General features: G+C 40.2%; 1 protein-coding gene across 1 annotated transcript in view; it reads right to left on the bottom strand.

Annotated features, from left to right (window-relative positions):
* Positions 1–12,505, bottom strand: part of LOC115645405 (sodium channel protein type 5 subunit alpha-like) — a 120,909-nt gene extending 108,404 nt beyond the window's left edge. Inside the window, 3 exon segments of the mRNA XM_030550005.1 lie at positions 378–464; positions 8,618–8,736; positions 12,203–12,505. Of these exon segments, the coding sequence (XP_030405865.1) occupies positions 378–464; positions 8,618–8,736; positions 12,203–12,475 (479 nt within the window). The 5' untranslated portion in view covers positions 12,476–12,505.
* Positions 12,506–16,118: the final 3,613 nt, after the last annotated feature.

Below are 16,118 nucleotides of genomic sequence, written 5' to 3'. Positions count from 1 at the left end.
GAACATCTTGCATCAGCCAGCGAAGTTAGGTGGCAGAGAAGCTATGCTCTCAAGTTTCAGAGTAGCAGCCATGTTAGTCTGTATCTGCAAAGAGAACAGGAGTACTTCTGGCACCTTAGAGACTAACAAATTTATTTCAGCATGAGCTTTCGTAGCTCACGAAAGCTCATGCTGAAATAAATTTGTTAGTCACTAAGGTGCCACAAGTACTCCTGTTCTTTATGCTCTCAAGGAGCTCTCAAGCTGTAGTGACTCCCAAATCCCCAGAGGCCAGGAAGGAAGACTCCACACACCACATCCTACCCTCATTTAATCTATTAGTTCAGTTCTTTATTCTCCCTACTTTGGAGCAGGAGAAAAAGTAAACAAGTACTTACTCAATGATGTTTTTCTCCAGAAAGTCATTTTCAATCATCACTATACAATTGAGCAGAACAATAAACATAATAAATGCAGTAAACCATGTAAATAATGAGTTAAGGAAAGAATATTATATTTTAAAATAATAGAAGTTCGTTAACAAACTCAGTTATCACTGTATTGAAGAAATTTTCAGGTATAAAGATTTCCATTCCTGAGAACTTCATGTCCAACAGTCTTCACATTGAGTTGTCCTTCTTTACATTGCACTTGAAGGCATGTCAGGTCTTTGCTGAGATGGAGCTAATTTAATGAGAAAAAATGATAACAAATTATCCACATTTGTAACAAAGCCTTTCAATCAAAAAAGAAAAAAATCTTCCTCAAGTCCTACTGGATGTTGTTCATGTCCAACGGGTTGACCCACATGAACATGAGCATGTTGCTTTGATTCTGAAAGTTCCTTTCCCAGACCTGAATAAGAGATCTGTGTAGCTTGAAAGTTCTCTCTCTCACCAACAGATGTTGGTCCAATAAAATATATTACCTCACCCACCTTGTCTCAACTGAAGACAGTTGGCAGTTTTTCCGAGAGTCATTATTAAGGGCACAAGAGCAAACTATCCCACTGTGTAGGAAAGATAAGAAGTATGGCAAGAGACCATCTTGGCTTAACCAGGAGATCTTCAATGATCTAAAACTCAAAAAAGAGTCCTACCTAAAGTGGAAACTCGGTCAAATTATAAAGGATGAATATAAACAAATAACACAAGTATGTAGGGACAAAACTAGAAAGCCCAAGGCACAAAATGAGATCAAACTAGCTAGGGACATAAAGGGTAACAAGAAAACATTAGAAGCAAGAGGAAGACCAAGGACAGAGTAGGCCTGTTACTCAATGAGGGGGTGGGGAGATAATAACAGAAAATGTAGAAATGGCAGAGCTTGTTTGTTGACTTCTTTGTTTTGGTCTTCACCAAGAAAGTTGGTGGTGTTTGAATGTCTAACACACAGAATGCCAGTGAAAATGAGGTAAGATCAGATCTAAAATAGGGAAAGAACAAGTTAAAAATTACTTAGACAAGATAGATGTCTTCCAATCACCAAGGCCTGATGAAATGCATCCTAGAATACTCAAAGGAGCTGACTGAGGAGATACCTGAGCCATTAGCAATTATCTTTGAAAAGTCAGGGAAGACGGGAGACATTCCAGAAGACTGGAAAAGCGCAAACATAGTGCCTATCTATAAAAAGGGAAATAAGGACAACCCAGGGAATTACAGACCAGTCAGCTTAACTTCTGTACCTGGAAAGATAATGGAGCAAATAATTAACAAATCAATTTGCAAACACTAGAAGAAAATGAAGTGATAAGTAACAGTCAGCATGGATATGTCAAGAACAAATCATGTGAAACCAACCTGATAGCTTTCTTGGATGGGTAACAAGCCTTGTCGATAGGGGGGAAGTGGTAGATATGATATATCTTGACTTTAGTAAGGCTTTTGATACTGTATTGCATTACCTTCTCATAAACAAATCAGGGAAATACAACCCAGATGGAGCTACTATAAGGTGGGTGCATAACTGGTTGGAATATCATTCCCAGAGTAGTTATCAGTGGTTCACAGTCATTCTGGAAGGGCATAATGAGTGGGGTCTCACGGGGATCAGTTCTGGGTCTGGTTCTGTTCAATATCTTCATCAATTATTTAGATAATGGCATAGAGAGTACACATAAAATTTGTGGACAATAGCAAGCTGGAAGAGTTGCAAGTGCTTTGGAGGATAGGATTAAAATTCAAAATGATTTAGACAAAGTGGAGAAATGGTCTGAAGTAAATAGGATGAAATTCAATAAGGACAAATGCAAAGTACTCCACTTAGGAATGAACAATCAGTTGCACATGTACAAAATTGGAAATGACTACCTAGGAAGGAGTACTGTGGAAAGGGATCTGGGGGTCACAGGGGATCACAAGCTAAATATGAGTCAACAGTGTAACACTGTTGCAAAAAACCAATCATCATTCTGGAATGTATTAACAGGATTATTGCAAACACTGATTAGGCCTCAACTCAAGTATTGTGTCCAGTTCTGGGCACTGCATTTCAGGAAAGATGTGAACAAATTGGAGAAAGTCCAGAGAAGAGCAACAAAAAGGATTAAAGGTCTAGAAAAGGTGACCTATGAGGGAAGATTGAAAAAATTGGGATTGTTTACTCTGGAGAAGAGAAGACTGAGAGGGGACATAACAACAGTTTTCATGTACATAAAAGGTTGCTACAAGGAAGAGGGAAATAAATTGTTCTTCTTAACCACTGAGGATAGGACAAGAAGCAATGGTCTTAAATTGCAGCAGGAGTGGTTTAGGTTGGACATTAGGAAAAACTTTCTACCTGTCAGAGGGGTTAAGCACTGGAATAAATTGCCTAGGGAGGTTGTGGAATCTCTATGATTGGGGATTTTTAAGAGCAGGTTGGACAATCACATGTCAGGGATGGTCTGGATCAGTGGTCCCAATCTTTTCGTCTGGTGGGCACCAGATGAAGGACCGAGGCGGTGGTGGAGAATCCATCGAAATGCCACCGAATTTCTGTGGCATTTCGGCGGCAATGCCTCTTGATGACATCGCTTGTCGGTGTCAAGTGGCATCATCGAGAAGCATCACCGCCTAATTTCTGCAGTGTTTCAGCGGTGACGTCTCTCAATGACATCACTTGTCGGCAGCAAGTGACATCATCGAGAGGCGTCGCTGCCGAAACGCCGTAGAAATTCGGCGGCATTTCGGTAGATGCTCAACCCCCGGCCAAGACGTGGGCACATTTAGATGCCCCCACGGGTGCCATGGCACCTGCGGGCAAGCGTTGGGGACCCCTGGTCTAGATAATACTAAGTCCTGCCATGAGTGCAGGGGACTGGACTAGATGACTTCTCGAGGTCCCTTCCAGTTCTATGATTCTACGAACAACTCAAGAAAGGAAAGACTCAGGTGAGAAATTTTCTTTGAGGGCAAGTCTTCAAGTAGGATGTTAAAAGTAGTACAGCATCCCAGAAAGGAGGAACATCAAATATGGTATGTACGTATAGCTACAACCTGTGACTGAGACACATGAGGAGAGGTTACTGAAGCACTACTTGCTGTAGCACTCTCCTACCAAATAATGTGTTCATCAACAAGTGGATATCTAACCTCCATCTCAGAAAGGTGAAGACAATCCTCTACAGATCTCTTCATAAGGTGCACGAATCGTTTCCACCCAGGGCACAGCTGTTTCCCTTTCTGAAGTAAGCAGTAATCGCTCTGGGGAGAGCTAGTTTCTTTAACTTATAAGCCTCTCCCATATAACCTTGATCTATCTGCTGCCTCACTTGCAAATCCTATATCATTCTGCAGATTTTCTTCTTGGAATCTAAACCTCATCTCACAAGATCTAAACAAGACCCAGCTCAAACCACTTACAACAGCATCCCTATATGTTTTGTCTATAAAAGTGTCTTTCCTGGTCATGATCATCTACACCATAAGTACCTCTGAACTAGGAGTGCCTTCTAGACAATGAACATACTGGACCAGAAAAAGCTAGTCCTATATGCTGACTCTGTTTTTATTCCAAAAGTTAACATTCCATTCCCTAGATCCCAAGAAATTATCCTACACTCTTTCTGCTCTATTCCCAAACACCTCAATGAATTTTGAGTGGCATAGTATGGGTATCAGAAGAAATGTCTGAATAGAACCAAAATTTATAGAAAGTCTATGCCGCCTTTGTCATTTTTCATTCAGAAGTGAAGGGCAAGAAAAAGCCTCTTCTCTGGCAAGTTAGTTCCAACTAATTTCTACAGTAGGTGTCTCTTTGTTGGTGCTGTCCAGAATATTTGATCGTGAAAGAAGGTCTGTAACAAAAGGAACAGTGACAACCTCTTCGCTGAAATTCTGAGGAAGGCAGAGGCTTCATTTTTGGCAGCGACCATAACTGCTTCATCTAGAGGCTCCTCAATGAATTTACCTCCAGTGTACTTAGACATTCATTACATCATTTGGTCTGCATGCCCATCTTCTTCCAGAGGCAGAACCAAAAGGTGTCTACAGCTTACAGCACTCAAGGCCATAGACAGAGCAGCAAATCTAAGAGAACGCAAGGAAGTCCCTAAGTGAATGAAGCCATCACAATATCTTCTAGCAAACCAGTTTCCTTTTTTTATTCTTACAGGGAGCTACATCTCAGTGTTCAATTGCCTATACCATAATACCACCACTGAAGAGCTGAAGCTAAGGTCTCATCGTTTTGTCTGAGAGACAATTCTGTTCTCCCAGCCTTTGGTTCTTGCGCAGAAATATCCCTTCCAAAGGAACCAGCATATCCTTATGCAAACTTTAGAAGCTGCCTGTTAGGTATATGCCTCACTCAGGCACTCCCATTCCTCTCTGATATCATCTTCAAGGGAGGTATACAGAAGAATGCAAATCTCCTTCTTAGATTGGGAAGGAAAGTACATATTGGTGAAGTGAGTGTCCCTATTAGCCTGATCCGTGCTTCTGCCAGGGACAACTGAATCCCAAGCATAAATAGGTCTTTTCACAGCATAGGCTCAAACTCCTGAGGAGGAAAATGTCTGTCTTGGATTTCTTCCTGACCAGATGCAGACAAGCTATCTTTCCTCCTCTGAGAACACCCAAGAATTACTAAAATTAGACACTTTTCTTTGGACTTGTGACTACAAGAGTGATGATTTGAGCAAGATCTTTTCCCTGACTTCTTGCTTCTGTTAGAACAAAAGCTTTAGAGCCCAACAGTTGCTACTCAGGGGAGAGGAGAAGTGGGAGGGAAAGGCAGGCTCATACCTGTCTGAACACAGATCAACTTAAACTCTTCTGTAAAGGCTAGAACTGGGAGTCTGGGTCTTTGGAGTTATAGGGGTCAACAGATGTGCAGGCTTTGATTGCAGGCATTTTCTTCTTTAAACAAAAAATGTTTGGCCCCTGAATTAGTCAGTTTTGCCTTTGAAGGCTGCAGGCCCTTATTGGAAATCGGAGGTACCTGGAAGGTTTCAGTCTCCCCTCAGGAATGATCAGGTGGCGCAACCATTATGTTTGGGGAGTTCACTTCAAGGGAGCTGGATGACGGAATGGAAATGGAGAAGCCTCAAAAGGGAAGGAAAGTGAGGCGTGGTAAGGGACTGTTTGACTGATAACCTAGGGGCACACCGAATGCATGCTTCCCAGAGGAAAACAGTACCAGTGTCACTTATTCAATGCGCACAACCTTCTTGTGGTTTATGTTTGCTTGTGCCTTAAATTTACAGTAGAACTCCATTTATCCAATCTAATTGGGACTGGGCTGTCAGCCCCGGGCCACTGGTGGTTCAGTTACTACAGAGAGATGGATAATGGAGTCTCAGATAAATAGGGTTCTACTATATATATATATAGTGGCTAGGGAAACTAAAGTTCAGCATTTCATTTTAGTCGCAGAAAAATGTGGATCTATATGGGATTTTTTTAATCAGATAATTTTGGGTTTTTTATCACAAAAAACTAGGATCCCTGAAAATTAACAAGGCGAAGACAAGAGATTTTTCTGGTAGGAAAGGAGTTTAGAGGCAATAATCTCTTACACTTACACAGTCTCAAAATATGTTTTAAAAATGGGTAAACTTCACTGGATGATGAAGTAACTTGTTGGTTGTCACAATACAGATACAATGACAGAATTAGAAACAGATTTGAGGTCTCCTGACCCACAACCTCATGTTCAGTCCATTAAATCATAGCCTCCTTCTTGTTAGAGAGGGAGAAGCAACAGGATTTGGTGTGAGTTTGGATCTGTGAAAAGAAGCCAAGAGAGCACTGACATATAAAAAGTGAGGTCATAAGCCTGTGGAGTGGGAAGAACACTGGAGTGTTAAAAAGAGATGGAGAAGTGATGGTTTGGAGTCAGTTTTGGAAGAAAGATAATAAATTCAGTGTGATGTTATATGATTAAAATATGACCACATAGATCATTGTTGCTACCACTGTTATACAAATGAAACAAGGCTTGTACAAATTATGTCATGTACGGTGTCAATAGAAAAGTTATGGTTTGCTAAATATGATTATCCTATTTGTATGTATGTATCACTTTTGTAGCTGAAGTTATGAATATTGATTATGTACCTGCATTTCAAATGTGTTTGCTCCTGTGGTAACACCTATTAAGCAGTTTACATTCATTTTAGCCAGCACATTATGAATGGAGTATTAGAGCTGATAGCCTATCAACAAACACAACTGGCCATGGAAAAAGCCATGAACTTTCCTGTGGACACTTCAGCCAGACTATGGGTAATGGCTGCCATGACTCATTGAATCATGCAATGGCATGTGACTACCTCATGTGACACTAAACTCCATCTTGTGCCTATACTTTTCCACAAACTGTGCTGAGGGCTTTCCTTGGAACAGTGAGTTTCCCTCCACATGTCAGAAGCTATAAAAGGCCTTGGTAACATCTCCATTTTGTCTCTTTCCTGCTCTGATCTCTGGACTATGGACTTACACTAATGGGAGCATTCTAACCAAAGGACTGAGGATCTTCCAATCATTTAGAAACAACCAGAGACTTAACAAGCCAGCAAGTTTATTTCATCACTGCTTCAAGTGTGATCTAAAAACTTGCAATTATTGTATGTATTTGATTCCTTTAATCAATTTAAACTCTGACTTCTTTCTTTTCTCTTATAAATAAACTTTTAGATATTAAGTACTAAAGGATTGGCAATATCATGATTCTTGGGTAAGATCTGAGTTATATACTGACCAGGGTAGGGATCAGAAGAACCCTTTGGTTGATGAAATTGGTTTTAAAAAAACATTCCTCATTAAGTCTAGTGTCTGGGTGTTGAAGCAAAGACTGGAATACCTAAAAAGGTTGCATTTCTGACTTCTTGTTAGCCAGTGTGGTGAGACAGAAGTTTACTTTTGTTGCTGGTTTTGTATATCTTATGGAAGAATAACTACCAGTTATGGGGTGTGTCTGCCTTATTTCTCAGAAGTTTGTCCTAAATTTGGTATTCTGAGTTCTGACCCACTGAGGCATGGTGACATTCAGGTTTTCCCTTTTTCACGATGGAGCAGTGGTAGGACAGTCAGGTGGAGATAAAAATATTAGACTGAACAGAAGGAGATAGGATCAGAGTTCATTAGTCAAACTGGGAGTCCTTCGCAAACATATGATAGGTGAAACCATGGAAACATGAATTTGCCCTGGCACAGAACACAGCAACAGCAGCAGAAGAAGAAAAGGGAGGGACCATGAGCAGAACCCCAGTAGTTCGCAATGTATCCACAAACCACATGAAAACCAGCCTTTTATTAAACATCACTCTCCACCTAATAACGGTTGCATTTTTAATAAACAATACATCCAATTTAAGATTAATTCTGTGTGAACCAGAACAGAAAATAATATATGCCAAATACAATCTCAAAGTAACTACTAACAGCATTCAAACCGAATACTCATTTAAAGGCCGATTAGAAATCTTTTCTACCTTAGGGTATATTCTTTCAACTTAATGATCATAAAAGATATCGGATAACTAGGACGATAATGGAGTAGACAACTTGGTGGTCTCCATTTCTGCACCTGCAAATTGTGGGTGCAAATAATAGCAGGTGCTATTTTTTTAGCCACCCCTTTAGGTTAGACAGACTCAGACTTCTAGGTGTTTTAAATGTCACCCATAGGTTTTCAAGCACAAAAAAATGGAGGCCTTCAAATATATTCCATCTCTAACTTCAATTATCTTTCCTTAGAACAATACCAGATGTACTCACCAAAGCACTATTGCAATTCGCATTCTAGAAGTTCTCAATCACTGCTGATCAGTTGTCTTTGAACTTGAAATTTTTGTGTCCATCACAGTATAGGTGCAAGTTGTGTAGAAGGTTCTAAAACAGCATAGGGTGATCTGTACATGTATTTTAACCCTAAGTCTCTGACAATAATATCTGAACTCTCAATCTACGAATCATCAGAAATGTGATTCATCAAATCTAATCAGTTCTGCACACTTCCAATTTTGTGCAGTGGATACATTTGAATATTATTATTTTTGTAAAGTTAGATCCAGTATATACTACTAACAATTACACAATATTATATCCACGTATCTTGTATCTAACCCCCTGTACACAGACAGTCAGAATAAGGGAAACTTGTCTAGTATTTCAAAGCAGTGTTAGAATGAGGGAAAAAACAGAAAGGATATGGATGGACAAAAACTTTAATTGCAGCTCTTCTGATAGGATGGAAAGGGCTAAATATACATAAGGCACGTGTGGCAGTAAATCGGAAGATTGTCTTCTTTTTATTTAGTACCATAAAAGTCTGCAAGATAAAAGAGACTCATAACATTAGAAATATGCCAACTAAACAATGTTTTTCGCAGAAACTAAACATCTAGGCTTTTAAAATTTATGCCCAGAACTGCAGTTAATTCTGCATAAGAGTGTAATTTTGCTGTATTCTTACTTGGAGCTCAGTCTTATCGATACTATTTGCTATCATGCCAGTACATTAGTGTAAGATCATTCTTATTTCCTCCTCCTGCCTCTTCCTCCAAGGAAATAACTATTATAGGAAACAAACCCCCACAATCACTTTGCCAAAGTAATTAAAGGCTATTAATTATGGGCCAAATTCTGCCACCCTTACTCATGCCCAGTAATACCTTATTCTTTCCCAAGTCCCGCTGATTTCAGTGGGCTATTCACAACCCTATAGAACTACTCAGTTAAGATTGCCAGAATATGGCCCCATGAAAATAGGAGTTCTAGCAGAAAAATCCCTAATTTTTTGTGCAACTCTGTCAGCTCTCACTATGATATACCCTACTCCAAGAATGACCAACATTCTTGTCAGATACAGACAAAAAATTAAACAAATACCCTAAATTCAAGATAAGAACATAAGAACAGCCGTACCGGGTCAGACCAAAGGTCCATCTAGCCCAGTATCCTGTCTACTGACAGTGGCCAATGCCAGGTGCCCCAGAGGGAATGAAGCTAACAGGCAATGATCAAGTGATCTCTCTCCTGCCATCCATCTCCATCCTCTCACAAACAGAGGCTAGGGACACCATTCCTTAGCCATCCTGGCTAATAGTCATTTATGGATTTCACCACCAGGAATTTATCCAGTTCCCTTTTACACGCTGTTATAGTCCTAGCCTTCACAACCTCCTCAGGTAAGGAGTTCCACAAGTAGACTATGCGCTGCACGAAGAAGCACTTTCTTGTATTTGTTTTAAACCTGCTGCCTATTACTTTCACTTGGTGACCCCTAGTTCTTGGATTATGGGAATAAGTAAATAACTTCTCCTTATCCACTTTTTCCTCATGATTTTATATACCTCTATCATATCACCCCTTAGTCTCCTCTTTTCCAAGCTGAAGAGGCTTAGCCTCTTTAATCTTTCCTTGTATGGGACCCTCTCCAAACCCCTAATCATTTTAGTTGCCTTTTCTGAACCTTTTCTAGTGCTAGAATATCTTTTTTGAGATGAGGAGACCACATCTGTACGCAGTATTCGAGATGTGGGCATACCATCAATTTATATAAGGTCAATAATATATTCTCAGTCTTATTCTCTATCCCCTTTTTAATGATTCCTAACATCCGGTTTGCTTTTTTGACAGCCTCTGCACACTGCGTGGACATCTTCAGAGAACTATCTACGATGACTCCAAGATCTTTTTCCTGACTCGTTGTAGCTAAATTAGCCCCCATCATATTGTATGTATAGTTGGTTTTTTTTTTTCCAATGTGCGTTACTTTACATTTATCCACATTAAGTTTCATTTGCCGTTTTGTTGCCCAATCACTTAGTTTTGTGAGATCTTTTTGAAGTTCTTCACAGTCTGCTTTGGTCTTAACTATGTTGAGACATTTAGTATCATCTGCAAACTTTGCCACCTCACTGTTTAACCCTTTCTCCAGATCATTTATTAGATAATGCTTATGTTAACATTCCTGTAACTTCTTCAAATGAATTAGACTCCTCTTCTCTACTCTAAGAATCCTAGCCTGTAACAGCACTTGAAGACAAAGTGAATCTACTTACACATTACAGAAATGTCCTGGGAGTTTTATGATGAAATGACTTGTACATGATTAAGTGACAGTATGACTATGATGTACTTTCTCATGTACAATGTAGCCTACAAGCTGATTCAGTACAATTTCTCCTTCAACATATCAAATATACACATACGTTTTTCAAACTACACTCTTATATCCAAATTATATTGCTTCTTCTTGGGAATACTGTATTTACATAGCCAGATATCACTGCAGGTTGAAAATAAATTCTTATCTGATTGAGCTAAAAATCTACTGCTCTCTTGGATTTTGAGTTTGTTTTTTATTCTATATATAAAACTAATGTGCGCTAATAAAAATGTTCTCATTACAGCAGAAAACTTGTTATTAATAAGGAAAAATATTCAAAAAGGAGGAATTGAAAGATTTTGATTGGGTGGACTAGGAGCTGAGGGCCCCCAGCTTGGAGGCCTCATGACTCTGCCACACCCTACCCCAGAAAAGGGCAGTAGAGAGGTCCTCCAATATGCCTGAAGAGGGTAGTGGGAAGCAGCCAATCAGAGCCCAGCAGGCTAGTATAAAAAGAGCTGCAGGGCTAGAGCAAGTTCCATTCCTAAAGGTGGAGGAGAGGGGATGGTGCTCCAGGTCAGCTGCTGAGACTGTACAAGGACAAAGCGCTGAGGTAAGTGTGAAGAATGTGTTGGAGCTGTGGGAAAGTGGCCCAGGGAATTGTAGCAGCAATACAGTGTATTTAAAGGGACATGGTTGATGGCTGCTATTTATAGGGTCCCTGGGCTGGGACCTGGAGTGGAAAAGTGAACTGGACTTTCATACACCCCGGAAGGGGAACAAACCCCTTTTAGTGGCCCAGCTGAAGAGCTCAGCCAGAAAGGCCCAGAAAGGTGAAGAGTCTCCAGGGAGGGAGCCCTGGGGGACATGGCACCACCAGACCGGGACTGCTTAAAGGGCAGGTATAATTCGAGGGAGCCCAGAAGGGGCTGAGAGACAGTTTGGACAGGGTACTGTGATAGACCTTGCTGGACTGATTGAAAACTGAGCCCTAGGATAGGGATTCAGATCGAAGGATCTTACAGAGGGTGCACATAGGCCCCTGGGTGGACTTATATCCTGGAAGGGTTTTGCTTTGCTTTTATCACACAGACAGACTGTGAGAGACTCGGACAGAGGGCTGCATCACTGAAGACCCACCACAAAAGGAGACAGAGAGATTGCAGGCACATGCACTCAGCCAGGGGGTGCTCACGAGAGGTGAGTTCAACCCAGTTACAAAGATATGTAAAGCATTTAGTTGTGTTGTGCTATTTTCTCATTACTCTTACAATGCAGGAAAACTCACTACAGTAGGCCATCAAATATGGATGATCAATAGCTATCAGAGAGAAGCTATTTGCATTGCTATGATGTCAGTCCAACTAACCTGCACAGGTCATAGGAAAATTTATTACATAATACAATGTCATTTGCCTAATAAAATATTTTCTGTTCAAGAAGTTGTAGTATATTTTCATAATCAATATAATTTGCTCACTGGGTTTTAAAATTAAGTTTTCGTTATAATGAGTTACCATTTAACGTGGTGTTAGGTAACCCCTAAAGTAAACCAACAAACATTATTCATATAATAACAGCTGGTAAAGGAAAGACCAAAAGAAGAACCCACTGACTGAAGCATTTCTCATCTTTTAACATCTTAACAGACAAAATAAAATCAGTAACACATGATGACTTTAACCTTGTGATCACTGTAGTACGGATCCAAATCTTCCAAGGGTTCCCCGATGAGCTCCAGAGGAGGATTCCCAAACAGAGCAGGCAGCTTTTTGCAAGCTCTCAGATAAGGTTGGGGCTGACGTTTTTCTACTTCAGCCTGTTGAACACGATTTTGCAGCTTAGCCTTGACTTGCTCTGTTTTTTTCTCAGCAATCCGCTTCTCAATTGTGGCCAATGATTCACGTGTGAAAAGACGGAAACCAATATCTTCTGATGATAAACTGAAATGATCCATCTTTTCATTCTATTTCTTCCACTTCCAATATTGGGAATAACTAAAAAGAAGGTATAATTAAAGAGATATAAGTAAAGGGAAGCTAACAGAAACAACAATATCATTAGGCTTAACAACTGTAAGATAACTATTTCTACATTCACATCTGACAGTTGAACCATTAGGTAAAAATAAAACAAAACCAACTGGAACCACATTCTCATAGGAAGAAAAATAATCTTTGTGGTTTCAGTTTTAAATTCATGAAAATGATTCTGGATAGAGTTTTATAATTATGCTTCTAAAACACATTTTGCCATTTTTTCCCTGGGAAGTGACTGGGAAGTGATAGAATTACATCTGTGTCGGAGCTCTGACAAGCATCTTATTTTTATCCTGTGCAATACCTCCACCATATTAAAGTCCTTGCACCCAGCCACCATTCTTTCTGCAAAGGATAATTAATTAAGTATCTAGCAACTCTCTCCTACATAGTCCAAAGGAGTAACTATATAATTCTGCAGCGTAGTCACTTCTTGCAGTAGGAATAACAGGGTCTTGCCTTATAGATCTTGAGTCATTAATGCTCCCTCCAAGGACCACCCCCTCCACAATAGCACAAGCAGTAAGGCTATTTTCCATACCATTTTCTGCCTCTGTGAAAACTGAATTTGCCCAGGATATACAAAATTACATATAAAAACTATAAGACTATTATTAAGCTTACAAAGTCAAGCACTCATAAGTTGGAAAAAGGAAGAATTAAGGTTGTGACAGGTTGGGTCACAGAAACTCCCTCAAGACTGTCACTAGATGTGCTGGGATACCACTGAAAACAAACCCCCCTGCCAGAAAAGGCTTCCTCCACTCCCGTCTTGCTGAGCTAGACACACCAGTCAGCTCCAGCACAGACCTCCCTGCAGTTCACAGAAACTAAGATTCACTTAGTCCAGGGGCTTCTCAGTTAACAGGGCCTTTCCCAGCACTCAGTATTAAGTCTTTCTGGGAGCCTAAACCCTGAATAAATCTGTTTTATTCTGTATAAAGCTTATACAGGGTAAACTCATAAATTGTCCACCCTCTATAACACTGATGGAGAGATATGCACAGCTGTTTGCTACTCCAGGTATTAATCACTTACTCTGGGTTAATTAATAAACAAAAGTGAGTTTATTAAGTATAAAAAATAGGATTTAAGTAGTTTCAAGTAATAACAGACAGAACAAAGTAAGTTAGATAATAAAAGGACTGGAAGGGACCTTGAAAGGTCATTCAGTCCAGCCCCCTGCCTTCACTCGTAGGACCAAATACTGATTTTTGCCCCAGATCCCTAAGTGGCCCCTTCAAGGATTGAGCTCACAAACCTAGATTTAGCAGGCCAATGCTCAAACCACTGAGCTATCCCTCTCTCAAAATAAAACAAAACATGCAAGTCTAAGCCTAATGCATTAAGGAACGGATTACAGATGAAATCACACCCTTAGAGATGTTCCAATAAGTTTCTTTCACAGACCGGACTCCTTCCTAGTCTAGGCCGAATCCTTTTCAGACCAACGTTGCAGTTTATGGCCTGGGTCCAGCAATCATTCACACCCCCATAGTTACACTCCTTTGTTCCAGTTCCTTTCAGGTGTCTCTTTCGAGCGGAGAGGCCAACTCTTGAGCCAGCTGAAGACAAAATGGAGAGGCTTCCAGGGCCTTTTATATTTTCTCTCTTATGGGCAGAAACCCCTTTTTCTTCTGTGCAAAGTCACACCAACAAGATGGAGTTTGTAGCCACCTGGGCAAGTCACATGTCCATGAATGAGTAAGCTTTTTACAGGCTGACGCCATTGTTTACATGTTAATTTGAACGTTCCCAGGAAAGCTTAGATGTGGATTCGCATCTCCCAAAGTCCATTGTTATTTAAATACTCCCGATTACTTGTATAACCCCTTCACGCTATGTTGGCCAAATCTGCCTTACGTGTTTCCTACAGCAAATACTTTAAATACAAGCATAGAGCCAATGTTCATAACTTCAGATATAAAACTAATACATGCATACAGATAGGATTAATATATTCAGTAGATCATAACCTTTGCAAAGATATGTTACATGGTATATCTAGCATAAAACATATTCCACTTCTGTCATATTTACATGCATAAGCATATTTCTATAAAGCATTATGGAGTGCAACATCACAAAGGTTCCTGTGCATCCTCCAAAGGCATAAGGGGCAGGGCTGGCCCAGCTGCCCTTCATTTCCTTCACCATCACAGGAATTTTGATATAGATAGACTCTGGGGAACAGAAGTCTGGCCGTGGAATACATATGTGGACAACCTAACTCAAAGAGTGACAATTACTGTACAGATAAGCAACTATTTCTTCTACTTCAAGTGCTTGTGCACATATATGCCAGTGTGGGTGATTCCCAAATAGTGTCCTTCCAAGAGGTGGTTACAAGGAGTCTATTTAAAAAAGGGCTGTGAGACAGCTTTGCAAAAGTTCACACAAGCTTTAGATACTTTCACAATTCCACAATGCAGGGTAAATGTATGGACAGAAGACTGTCGCAGACCTACAAATATCTACAATAAGAATATTTTTCAGGGACGTCAATGAAGCAGCTTGAGCTCGTGTAGAATGGACTATCTCTTGGTAATGGAGTAGTACTGACTAGCTCAGAACCCAATTTGATGCATAATGTTATCCAATAAAAGATTCTCTGAGCGGTAACAGCTTGGCTCTTCATTCTCTCTGCATATGTAACAGTGTCTGAGAGAAACTCTAAACTACTTTTCCTGACTAAGTAAAAGGAGAGTGCCCTACAGCTGTCTAGAGAATGCTGGCTCTCTTCATCTTTCTGAATGCATAGTTTAGGGGGAAATTTTGGCAGATGGATGGATTGATTTAACTGAAAGTCGGCAATCATCTTTGATAAGAATCTGGGATGTGGTTTTAGTGTGACCGTATCCTTATGGAAAATAGTAAGAGAGGGTCCAGCGATAAATGCCTGCAGCTCCTCCTCTCTCTTTGCTGAAGTTATTGCCACTAAAAATGCTTTCTTAGCCAATAGATGAAACAGGGATCAAGAGGACACAGGTTTAAAGGGGGAGCTGATGAGACCTGCTAGGACTTAATTAAAGTCCCAGGGATGGACAGGCTACCTTACAGGGAGCTCAACCCTTACTAGACCTTTTGAAAATCTTGCTATCATGGAGTGGGGAGGAACAGAATGACCTTTAGTCAGAGTGTGGATAACAAAGATTGCTGAAAAGTGCACTTTCAGTGAGCTAATTGACAGATCCAAGTTCTTCAGCTCCAGCAGGTATTCCAAGATGTCAGGGACTTGAGATCTGGAAGGAGATAACTGGTGGTGATAAGCCCATATTGATAATCTCTTCCATTTCGTCACGTTTCTATTCCTAGTAGAATCTTTCCTATAAAGAATGAGACTGCTCTGTACCCTCAATGAACAAGCTCTCCCTGATTAAGTTAACTATTCAAAATTTATGCTGTGAGGTGAAAAGAGCATGCATGGCTCAGGGTGTAAGACTTGACTATGACTCTGAGATAGTATGTCCAGAGCAACAGTAAGGTTATGGGAAGTTGAATGGACAAAAATTGGAGAACCAAGGATCAAAACTGTTGTGTATTTGGTTGTCATGGTTTCTG

The sequence above is a fragment of the Gopherus evgoodei genome, chromosome 2 (assembly GCF_007399415.2).
Source record: "Gopherus evgoodei ecotype Sinaloan lineage chromosome 2, rGopEvg1_v1.p, whole genome shotgun sequence".
NCBI classification, from domain to species: Eukaryota; Metazoa; Chordata; order Testudines; family Testudinidae; genus Gopherus; species Gopherus evgoodei.
This window is presented reverse-complemented; position numbering and strand designations above follow the sequence as displayed.